The sequence below is a fragment of the Onychostoma macrolepis genome, chromosome 04, assembly GCF_012432095.1.
Source record: "Onychostoma macrolepis isolate SWU-2019 chromosome 04, ASM1243209v1, whole genome shotgun sequence".
NCBI classification, from domain to species: Eukaryota; Metazoa; Chordata; class Actinopteri; order Cypriniformes; family Cyprinidae; genus Onychostoma; species Onychostoma macrolepis.
The window spans coordinates 6,961,253-6,973,752 of NC_081158.1; the positions used below are offsets into that span (position 1 = coordinate 6,961,253).

General features: G+C 40.0%; 1 protein-coding gene and 1 long non-coding RNA gene across 2 annotated transcripts in view; both read left to right on the forward strand.

Annotated features, from left to right (window-relative positions):
• Positions 1-3,998, forward strand: part of LOC131538461 (uncharacterized) — a 17,011-nt gene extending 13,013 nt beyond the window's left edge. Inside the window, exons 4-7 of the mRNA XM_058772337.1 lie at positions 256-388; positions 471-647; positions 1,017-1,216; positions 1,296-3,998. Of these exons, the coding sequence (XP_058628320.1) occupies positions 256-388; positions 471-472 (135 nt within the window). The 3' untranslated portion in view covers positions 473-647; positions 1,017-1,216; positions 1,296-3,998. The remainder of the gene's footprint in view (positions 1-255; positions 389-470; positions 648-1,016; positions 1,217-1,295) is intronic.
• Positions 3,999-4,804: 806 nt separating this feature from the next.
• On the forward strand, positions 4,805-7,019 carry LOC131538632 (uncharacterized). Its single transcript, XR_009270621.1, has 3 exons — positions 4,805-4,895; positions 5,041-5,268; positions 5,354-7,019. It is a non-coding gene; the product is annotated as an uncharacterized LOC131538632 (long non-coding RNA).
• Positions 7,020-12,500: the final 5,481 nt, after the last annotated feature.

Below are 12,500 nucleotides of genomic sequence, written 5' to 3' on the forward strand. Positions count from 1 at the left end.
TTGTGTCTTAAAACTCTATCTAAAATGTCATGCATACTTTGCTGTGTTTGTTTGTGTAATCCAGCTGAGTTTCGTTGTTCTCTCACCTGCAGTGGGGGATGGGCAGTGGGGTTTGGGGGTCAGGGGTGTGAATGGTTCACCAAGCTCTCAGGCAGAAAGAGTTTGTAGCTCTAGGGAAAATTAAAAGACAACATGCAATAAGAAATGATGTGGAAACACATTCATAGTCTATAATGGTCTTTCCTATGTCCACAGTGGTTTCAGATGTACTTCAAGCAGATTAGGCCGAAAAACATTCAGCCTGAAAGTCCCTGCAGTTATTTTTCATCACTTTATCTGGCGAGGCACTTACCAGCATTTCAAAAGACATGGAACGCCTCCATGAAATGTACGTGCCTACAAATATTGTTCAAATTATAGTATCAGTCATAGGCCTTTCATAATTAACATTTTACTTTTCCTCACTTCAGGATTAAGCTACCCCTGGTCAAGAGCTCGGTTGTGCGGAAGGCTGTTCAGGTCTCTGCAAAAACTCTCCCAGCCCACCAGCAAGATGCCATATCTGATTATATGCTGCAGCAACATTACAGAAAGCCCCAGCCTCAGGACGTTGTGGACACGGCTGTGCTGCTGGACTCTTTGGCAGGGTAGGTCTCCATTTATTACATTGTTATTTATTTATTTCAATATTGTTTAATTATGTCTTTCAATACAACTCAGCCTAATTTTTATTTGAGCTTGTCTGTAAAATTGTTAAACCAATTATTTTGTTGCATAGTGTTTAAATATGTTGTTAAAGAACATGAATAAGATACAGCCAACAAATTAGTGCCAGACTTTCATAATAAATGAATGAATAAATAAAAACTCTGTTTTGTTAATACAATTATTATTTTTTATACATTTAAAAAAAAAAAATATATATATATATATATATATAACTCTTCTGTTTTGTTGACATGCTGGGGAGATCCTTTTTTCTCATTTTCATTACTTTTAACCATATTTTTTTACAGCTTTACTTCAGATGATGAGAGCCAAAGTGCTACCACCACCTCTTCGGACTTCTCTGCATTCCTGTCAAGTTTTCCTGTGTCTTGTGATGGTCAGCCACCGACCAAAAGACAGCGGGTCAGTGCTGGGTTTCCCAGAGACCGCGTGTTTTATGATAAGTGGCGAAACACACAGCAGATATTCCTGTCTTTGGTCAAACTGAGTAAGTAACACAACACTGACCGTCAGTCATTCACTCAAACCTGAGCTTACCTTGAATGTGATGGTGATTTTTCTTTCAGCACAATTCACACACCGGAAGCCTTCAGCTGCAAAAGGTGGCCAGGATGATTGCACAGTAAGGGTGGACAGCCAATCATCCTAAGCCCGAAGATATCGTCAGGATGTGGAAGCCAGCTTCCAAGACCACCATTGAGACGGATGAATCTCTCATCAAGTGCGTCTCAGAGCAGACCTGGAAGGGCCTTGCCATTAAGGACTTTGGTCCTGAGCAAGGACTAGGTTAGACCATCTTCATTTTTCTTTCTTTCTTTTTGTGATGTAGAAGCTGCAGCAAAATTTACAATTAAACATGTAATGTTCAGGGCTAAATAAAAACCTTATTTCACTTTTGATCACAGGAGTGGTTGCAACCAGACGATTTTCCAAGGGCGACATTGTTTGTGATTATCATGGGAAGGTAATCACAGCTGCCGAAGGGAGAGTCATGATGCAGGACATCCATGACGAGGCAGGCTTCCTGTTCTTTTTTTAAAGCTGGACAGAGAGACCGCTGCATCGATGCTCAGACCTTCCCGTGTGAGTGCCACCCTGACGCAGACATGATTGGAAGAAGGATTAACCATTCTTCTAAGATGCCAAATCTAAAGCACTTTCACTGTGTGCTGAAGGTGAACGGTGAGGACAAGGTTGTGGTCCTCTTCAAGGCCCTGCAGGACATCAGCGTGGACACACAGCTGAAATTTGACTATGGAGTGTCGTGGCTCGAGAGAGTAGATTTCTTCAATGGAGTCAGAGAAGCTCAAAAAGCAGAGTTTCAGATGCCAAAATAAGACTTTATTAAACAAAGTAACAAAGCCGAGAAGACAGCCGCCTCATCCACTACTTCTAATTCTATGTCTGTCCATAAATCTTTTTTTATACCTTTTTACTAACCAAATTTGTCTGGTTTTGCTACAATTTATTACCAGCCCATTTGGCCTATTTTTATTGGTGGGATTTGGACAGATCCACCATTGTTTAAGAATGGCTACACCAAAATGGTTATATTAAAATGGTTACATCAAATCTGCTACATTTAATTAGTTCACACTAAAATGAAAAAACACCAGTATTCAAAAGCCTATGGGATAGACTCTCTCTGTGCTCTCACACGAAACAGTGGTGTTGTTTTGTATTACTTTTAACCTTGAAAATTTTCCCCTTATGGTTCTGTTCCCACACCAGTACGGCTTCTTATATTTCACAATCTGTATTAACCCTCTGGGGTCGACAAACGTATACGCGTTTTGAGGCAGATTTTCCTGATAAGGCCGAAATGAGCTTGAATTACTCTGCCATTTTTGATCGTACAGATAAAAGCAATACACCATTCGAATCTGTAAGGGGTCTACTTTTATTTGTGTACACTCATAATAACAACTAAACTTTGTGCTTTTGAAGAATAAAGAAAACAAACAGGGTGCGCTCTCTGTCTTCTCCGTGAACTGCGTTTTGAAACATGTCACTAAAATGAACTGTAACTCAGCAAATACTTCACACAGAGACATGAGAAATATATCTATAGAAAGCTTGACATGTCTACAGTTAAATGAAGCAAGTCTTCCCGAAAAAATACCTGATCGCCTTGGCAAACTGAAGCCAGTCTATCAGCAGATACGTGATGCCTGCAAGACCTTCTTTCATCCTCATCAGAACATTGCAGTAGACGAACGGATGGTGGCATCAAAGGCGAGGATTGTGCTAAAACAGTACATGAAGGAGAAGCCAACAAAATGGGGGTACAAACTTTGTTTTAGCTGATTCCAAATATGGCTACACATGGGATTTTTTTTTTTTTATCTATGAGGGCAAATCGCCTGTGGCACAAGCAGAACAAACTAAAGGACTCAGCTATGAATCGGTGATGGCGCTGGTGGATGAGAAAATGTTAGGAACAGGCTACAAGCTGTATGTGGACAATTTGTACACCAGCCCATCACTGTTCCGAGACCTCCTCCAGAAGGGCATCTGGGCCTGTGGGACAAGTCGCAGCAACCGGGTGGGCTTCCCGCAAGCCACTGACAACAGACTGCCCAGAAATGCTCCCCGTGGGAGTATGAGATGGATTCGCAATGACAAGCTACTGTTTGTTGAATGGAAGGACACTAGGGAAGTGCTCATGTGCTCCTCCTTCCATTCAGCAAATGGAGACCGCACGGTACAGAGGAGGATGAGGACGAGAAGTGGGAAATGGACGGTGCTGACTGTTCCTATACCTGCTGCAGTGGCTGACTACAACGAGTTGAATTTTTTCAGTGGTGTTGAATAAAAAATTGTGGCGATGTGTTCACATTTTATTTACTTATCCTATTATTTTCCACACAGGAACATGGGAGAAGTTGATCACTCCGATGCCCTCATCGCTATTACACCATTCTGAGAAAGACCAGGAAGTGGTACCGTGCCCTATTCTACCACTTCATTGATATCGCTGTGGTGAATGCGTTCATTCATCAGCGGATAGCTGTAGCACGGAACCAAAAACCCAAAACACAAAGAGAGTTCCGTGAAACCCTGGTACTGGAGCTTGCTGATTGGAATAACCATGCTACTTCTGGTCCTACTGCTGCAGCTCAAATTACAGGAGGACCCACAGGCCCAAATACAATCACCGAAATTGGTGATGATTCGAGGAGAAGATGCCACCAAAAAAACTCATAATCTGCCAGGCATGCAACGCATATCTGTGTTTCCAGGCAACAAGAGACTGTTTCAACGACTGGCATGACGACCACAATTTGTAGTTTAGGACTGAGAGGTTGTGAAAAGTTGTAAATAGTTGGAGATTGAGTTTTGTAATATTTTATCTTATAAGTTCCATTTGTCATATGTAGAGAATAAGTATAAACATATGTGAATGGTTTGTAGTAAAGTTAAAAAAAAAAAAAAAAAAAAAGTAAAAAACCTAGTCAGTGTATTTTGTGGTGTCAGATGTCAGTTCAAGTAATTACATGACATTTAGGGGTCACAAAAGGAGCTTCGGTGACTACTAGTGGCCGTTTGTCTTGTAGCAGCAAAAACCATTTTTTTACAGCAATAATCCAATACAGCAATAATCTTCTAAGTGTTTTCTTTCAAAAGAGACCAACCTTATGTTTATATTCCAAAGTGTTCATGAATTACAGCTGTTTAAGTTTGTATAGTGCATTTTCACATGTATCCCCAAAAAAGGGGGTGACAGTTAAGGGGTTAAAATCCCCTTTGTCAAATCAGATTCCTGTCAGAATGACGTAGTTCTGTACTGACCGCTCCCGCGATAGTTGATTGACCGTCTTACCTTAGACCCACCCTGAGAGCTGTTTCGACTCCGGTGCAGGGGAAGACAAAATGGAATGAAGGGAATGCGCAGATCCCCGATCTGCCTAGATGCATCTATGTTCGCGCAAATCATTCGTGATTCAGCTTCATCTACAGAAGTGAGTATAAGGGTTTTTATGAATCTTTGCAAATCGGCTTTCTTAATAATGTGCTAGTTAGTCAGTTTCGCAGCTGAAGTTTAAAGTCTGCTTGTCACTCCACAGAAGAGAGGGGCGGGGTCAGCAGAGCTTATTAGCATTTAAAGCTACATGGACTAAAAACAGCTCACTGAAAACAGAGCTGATTTTGACAGCGTGAAAGAGGTGTTTTTACACTAACATACTTTGGTTAAAATTTCTCAATAGTATAGACTTTTCATTAAGACCCTAAAGAATCATATAAACTTGTGGAAAATGGGCATTCGATGAACCCTTTAAAAAAAAAAAAAATCAGATTCATGTTCTCTAGATCACATAAGGAGTTTTGCTAACACTATACCACCACCACAAGCATTTGCTGATGGTAGTTCTGGTGTGGGTGTTAGGAGGCAAGAAGCGTCATCCAGATCTCGGCGGGTAGACCAGAATGTGACTGCTGCTGTGCGGGTTCAAGCTCGTGCACAAAAGACTGCAAGACCCCACGACCTCAGTGTGATACCTAACACCCCTGAGCGAAAACGTCCAAGACAATCAACTGGTGAGTACAGAGGAATCAAAATTAAATTATCATTATTATTGCAATCGTCAGAAGACAGTGATCTGGAATGAGCATTTTGTTCAAGGATGGGACGACTACGATATGAACAGCGTGTCTAATGTGGATCAAGAGAAGGATTTAAATCAAGCCCCAGAGGCCGTTGAAAACATTGCAGATTCAGACGGTGATGCTGACACACTCCCTTCAAACCAAGAGGAATACAAGAACCAACTGCAGAACAACGCAAACAAGGAAATTTTGAACTTTCTGAACCCATTCGTCAAGAACCAGAAAAGAATTATAGAGGACCATCAGAGGGCCCGGGAGGAGCAAGCACGTTTTAATCAGACTGTGACAACAACACTACAGAAACACGGGATCATCCTTAAACAAATAATTGCATTGCAAAAACGTCATGATTGTGGACATGAACAAACAGCCCGTGATCAGGAAATGACTGTAACTCTTTTAAATGAACTGCTGGGGTGAGTCCCATTTTCTTTACCCGGTTTTCCCTAAGCGTGTATTGTTTTAGTCACAAGTGTGGTTTTATGATTAGATGTTTTATTCTACCTTTGCTCACGGGTTGTATGCTGTGAATATTTTGAAAAATTAGAGTTAGAAATGGCTGAAAAATGTTGGTGGGAGTTGATGGTGAACAAGGTCCACCGTTAAAATGTAGCATGGGTGATCATAGCAGTTTCCAACCTCAAAACACTGTTGATGAGATGAAACAAACAAGTCCGCTAGATTGTTAAAATTAATAAACGAAGTGCAATCAAGGTCAGAACCTCCTCCAGAACCAGTTTTTGAACAATTTGTAAATTCTCAACAGACAGGTGAAGGAGTAGCTACCCAGTCACACCACACACTCAACCTTACAGACTCAAGCACGGGTCTCACACACAGTGAAATAGAATCACTTGTAAGAGAGGGTGGTGATGTGGTTGGATACACCGTAGTGCCTCGAGCCCAGTTCAATGGCTTGGAAATTCACAGGATTTTAAATCTCAGGGAAATAAAACGTTCTCCAGATTATTAGGTGAAGACGGTAGTTTAATTAACATCAACTGTACCACAAGGTAGCGGAAGGTGAGGTCATACAATATTTAGATTTCACGACTCTTTACTCGTTTTGTCAGGCTACAAAGTGTTTCCCAATCGTGCACCCACAAATATATTTCAAAGATTTTGATAATCTTAAATTATGGATTTGTCAAGGCTACGGTGCTACCACCCCGAAAACTCCATCCATCGCGTGGGGGGGGAAACTGAGGTTCCCCCTTTGTAGGTTGTGTGCAAAACAACAGAACCAGACACCGCCGTGTATGCACACCAATGAGGAAAGAGCCATCTGTGGTTGTTGGGTAAGCATCAAGTTGTTAAAAGCTATTGAAAAAGACTATATTGTAGTAAATGTGGATGAGGTCTGGCATTTTCCCCAGCGATCAGAAACACTGTTCTGGGATTACGTTAAAACAAAACAAAGTGAAAGGCATAACACTTAATGTTTTAAACTCCAAAGCCATTACATTATATTCGCTGATTGGGCTTGTAGATCATTATGTGAGGGGGCGGGATGATAGCCGACATATACATGCACACAATGCTATTGTGAGAAATAAAAAGGATTTGACGTTATGTAATAAATCATTTGTAAAGAAATTCAAAGTTGTGTATGACAAGCGTGTATTGCTCCCTGACTTTACCACAGTTCCATATGGCTTCTGACAACATTTTTGGTGGGGGTGTGCGAGACACAGAGGGGTTTGACAATCAATTCCAATGTCCATTTTCATGTGTTATTTCTGGCCCAAGTAATAGTGGCAAAAGGTTTTTTTGTGTGTGTGTGTGTGTGCGCGCGTGTGTGTAAAAATGCTGTTGCAAAATGCTGGAAAGTTCATTATCTAAAATTAACTTTTTTTCATTTCTGTATGGCAAACTTTTTGTATGATTTTGTTGAATAATAATAATAATAATAATAATAATAATAATAATAATAAACAACAACAACAACACATTTATTGAAGGAATTCCACAAACTCTGGATGACAAGGTTTTGTTTCCTGTCAATAAAACATCTTGTCGTGATTGACGATTTTATGCAGGAAGCATCTAGTAACAAGGAGATTGAGATACTTTTCACAGTCTATGTACACCATAAAAATAAGTGTTTATATATTCTATAGAACTTATTTTTTTCCAAGGTAAATCCAGAAGAACCATTAGTTTGAACACGTATTATTTGGCCGAATTCAAGAGACCCCACCCAGGTCGGTATCTTAGCCCGACAGATGTATCCCAACAATATATTACTATTTTATTCTCACCATCTATATGTACACATCTCAGTAGTGGAACGTATGTGTCGCCAACTGATTGATATTCAATGATGTGTGTATATACTGTATACACAAACTGTAGAAACCCGCATTTATGTCAGCTTGATGCGGGGCATACGTCACAGCTGTGATTCCACCGCCATAGTCTTCATTAGCTTGATTTGTAGATTCTATAGCAACCCCGGGGTTTTATAACAGCTAGCTTCCTGCAAAACGTCAGCGACATCTTCGAAGGTTCCTTTTAGAAAGACTCTGTTTTTTTACATGATCATATACAAGGGTCGTCCCAGGAGGTAAAGTTGTGTTTATTTCTCTAATCAGAAATGGAACATTGTCGTAATAACCCATCTTTATTGTGTTACATAGCTTTTATATGCTTTGACTTCCATTGTTGATTTGAATCTTAATCCTTTCACCAACAGCGTAATGTTCAAGCACTTGTTCCTCATCTTCCTGTGTGTTTTGAACCGTTGTAACAATATATGCACTGGTATTCAAATTCGATCAAACCGACCTCCCATTCTCCTTTTAGGTTTATAGTTCTTGCCAGCATGGTTCTATAACTAGAAATAGTATTTTCTGGCTAAACAGCTAACGACGCATTGCAGGGGAGCGTCAAGTAAAAACCACCCTCAGACATGATTGTTTTTTAAATGAATTTTTACACATCTATGTATGCTTGCATTTTATTCTCTCTGCACATCTACCACATCTTTCTCGTTTACCCATGTGTTGAATTTTGAAGGCCTTCCTGCCCACTGGACCAGAACCTTGGTTGAACATCCTTGTTATCTCCTGTCCAAAATGTTTTCTATTTTAAACATTTTGTTCTTACAGATATTTTTTGCAACTCCTCATAAAAAGAACCCCATTGATAACATCTCCATCATAATCACAGTGTCTATAGACAGGTGGATCTTGGGGGATACATGTTTTTACTGTGGAAAAACTCTCTGTAGTTTCTCATATCCTTTTGCAAAAGGACCATTACTTTGGGGATTCTAACTGTCACCAATTGTATACTTAAATATAGGTTTGATGCAGTGCGAACCCCAAGTCCCATATAGGTTATGTAGCGCCGCAGATACATTTTCTTTGCAAACATCGATCGGTCTCATCTTGATGCTTCTGTGATGGCTTGCATTGCATCCATCTGTGAGGTCTTGAATTATGTCAAAGTACCATTTGGAGTTTGTAGCTGTTAAAAACCGCCGCTTTGTAGTTTCGGTGAAAGCGTTCAATAATACTAGCTTTTAACTCCGCCTCAGCTGCAAAATGTAAGATGTTGTACTTTTTTTTTGTCGTTTTGGAAATGCTTGTTAAAAACTATTTTCCTTTGTCTGTTTATAATTTCTGTGGTACTCGACCCTCTTTCAATATGGATTCAAAAGCCTTAGACACCTCTACACCACTCTTGTTTTTAACACGTCCATGCATATTTACTGAGGAGATCTATGAATGTCAATAGAAAATGATTGTTGTCATTTCCTTTGGCATATGCAGACATATCAACTAGACCTGGAACTGCATGTCAGTGCCATAGACACCAGTATATCTTAGCAATTCCGTTTATTTCGTGGCCACGATGATAATACAGAATTGGTTGGGTAAATTGAGCAACAGGTAACATTATCTTTGGCAAATAGTTTCAAACTTGAAAAATCACAGCACCAGCCCATTCTTTATTCAGTTTTGAGTTCGCTGGAAAATCTCAATGAGTAAGTGCACAATATAGTGTATAGTAATTGTACTTCTATTATGCCTACATGGTAATATTATTTGTGGTTGGGATAACAAGTAAATTTTCATGTATAGGTTTATAGAAATTGTACTTTTGTTATGCCTCTATATCCCACATGAAAAAAATAGTAGCCTATAGTAATTTATAGTTTTTGAACCATACTATAGTAAAGTGTATTATACTGTATAGTATAGTATTTCTTACTACAGTAAACTGCAGTGTATTGTAGTATAGTATACCCCAGTTGTAGAAAACGTAGTACAGTATTGGGTAAAGTCATTTACTTATTATATTACCACAGCAACTTAAATCAAGTACTTGAGGAAAATTCATTTTATGCTTATTTTCTATGTTTATGAGAATATGTAATGCAAACCTTTTTAGGTCTGGCTATGTAAGAAAGGAATGGGTCTGGGGCCTTTTGCTCCAAGATGAATGGGTGACAGAAGGATTTTGGGGCTGGGAACCAGATAAGGAGGAGACAGAGGAGGTGTATGTTTATGACCTGAAGGGTTATTTAGGCCCTAAAACCAAGGGAAATAGGGGTTGAGGGTATAATAAACTAGAGTGTCCCTTCCTTTCTACCTTTTGGTGGAAAAGTACAGCTGTCTCAACATGTGATCTTTTGACCTTGAGTGCCTTGAAGAGGGTATAAAGGCGGAGGACTGCCCTCCCCTTTTGTCGCACTCTGCAGAAACTTGTGTGTCTGTATGACTGTTGACCTTCTTTGCAAAGAATAAAACCTTTTATTAACTAAGAGTGAGTTTGTCTCTCATGCTGATGAGAGTCAGTTAAAATTGCCACGACATACTTTACTATAGTATGGTTCAAAACCACTATAGTATTTTTTTCATGTGGGTATGGTAATATTATTTGTGGTTTATAATGTTAAAATTGTTTCTGTTATTGGCATTCTGTTTTCTCATCAAGTACGCATATACTTATGTACTATGAAAAATAAATGCTAACAGTTTTTTACAACCCCAGATAGCACACGTACGTCTGCAAGATGTCTGTTAAAGATCTCTTGATCGGGAAAGCATCTGCTGTCTACAAACGTCTGACAGATGTCTGTAAGATGTCAGTTTTACATACATTCTAAATTATAAACCTCTTAAAGACATCTAATAGACGTCTATTTGACATCTTAAAGGAGACGTCCTATAGACGTATTGCAGATGAGCAAACACCCTAAAAAATACGTCTTGCAGACGTAAAATAGACGTCTCCGAGATGTACATGTGCTATCAGGGACGCCTCTCACCTTCACCTGCATCTCACACAGGAAGGGGACGCAGGTATTATTCAGTTTTCAATTCCATTCAGAATCATACAGAGTAGATGTGCATTCACTATTTTACAGATGTTTATTTGATTTATTTACTGTATGGTAAAATGTGTGCTATGTGGTTATTGTGTTCTTTTTTTCTATAAATTAGTACTAGTATCAGTTAACATCACAAATGTTAATAATGTAGTTTCTTTGTGTAAACCGCATGCTTATTTTATATTTCAGATGAGAATAACAGTGCAAAAGAACCTGTGGCAAAGAGAGCTAAACCAAATAAGCAGCCCACTTGGTCATGGAAAACAGAGACTGATGTTGACATGGCTCCACAGGCTCTGAGATTTCTGCCCGCACAGGAACCTGGACCACAGCTAAGACCACGTGATAAACACACTCCCATGAGTCTGTTCAAAATGTTTTTTCCTGAAACTGCTGTGTCAACTGTGTCGAAACACCAATGCTCAGGCTGCCAAGGCACGTGCAAAGGGCCATAAATCGACAAACATCAGCATCAGTGAGCTGTACTGCTACATTGGGCTACTCTTCTACATGGACATGGTGGAGTTGAGGTCCATCAGAGACTACTGGCGGCAGGACAGTCTTTTCTCTGTTCCTTTTCCTGCCACAATCATGTCAAGAGACAGATACCGCACCATTTCATGGAATCTGCACGAGTCACCCAGATGCAGACCAGGACAATGACAGAAAGAGGGGCACAGCTGAACACGACATGTAAGGCTATCTATCATCCAAGAAAAAATTTGGCAGTGGATGAAAGAATGGTGGCATGCAAAGCAAACACAGGAATGACTCCGTACATGAAAGCCAAGCCAACCAGGTGGAGCTTCAAGTTGTTTGTTCTTGCGGACTCATCAAATGTATATACTGTAGATTTTGCTGTGTACACAGCATTGGATTACACATTTATAAAATGTTAAATTTAGGTTCCAATGTAATAGTATATAAACTAGAAAAGTTAGGTACATTGTATTTAGCATTTATGGTGATGATGATGACGACATCCTGCCAGTTCCTGTTCTCTTATTGTAAGTCCAATGAGCTATTCTCAGAGACTCGCACCTTTTCTTTGTAATGGCTCTTGGGCAGTTATGCTGATTAGGAGTGGTTAAATGGGGCAGGTTGCTATACTTGAATACTTCATTTGCATGCTTTGTTTAAGATCATCACCCAGGTGCTTTGTCTCCATTCCCAAGCACTGCCCCCTGAATGTATATAAACTACAATGTATCACTGCTTTAGTTAGATTTGGATGACTGCAGCGATGCACAGCGAGTTCTCAATAAAGAGTAACTTCTGTATGAAAGATACCCCAACGTCTCCTGGTCTCTGTTTCCTACAACAGGATAAACAACTTTCCCACAGGCCATGAATTGTCATATGATGCTGTGACATCTGTTAGCTCCTAACACACTTGTTTGCTTTGAAGTTTGGTGCATGTGGGACTTACAGAGACAACAGGAAGGATTGCCCTCGGAATGCAGCTAACTCACTCACCAAAAAATCTGTGAGGGGATCCATCAGGTGGATTTGAGACAAAAATCTTGTGTTTGTGAAATGGATGGACACAATGGATGGGGGCATTGACCTGTCTGATCAGCTCTTACAGTACACAGCACAAAACAATGAAGTGGTACAGAAAGCTATTTCTACACTTCTTGGACATTGCTGCCACCAATGCTTTTATTGTACACAAAGAGCTTTATGGCACCATGAGCCACAAGGAGTTTATGGAAGAACTAATTGCAGAGCTCTGTGGTGTGTCACAGAAAATAACACCAAAACGGACCAATGTTTACCATGTGCCAGTTCCAGGACCTGAGCAAGCCTCAGGTGCCACTAC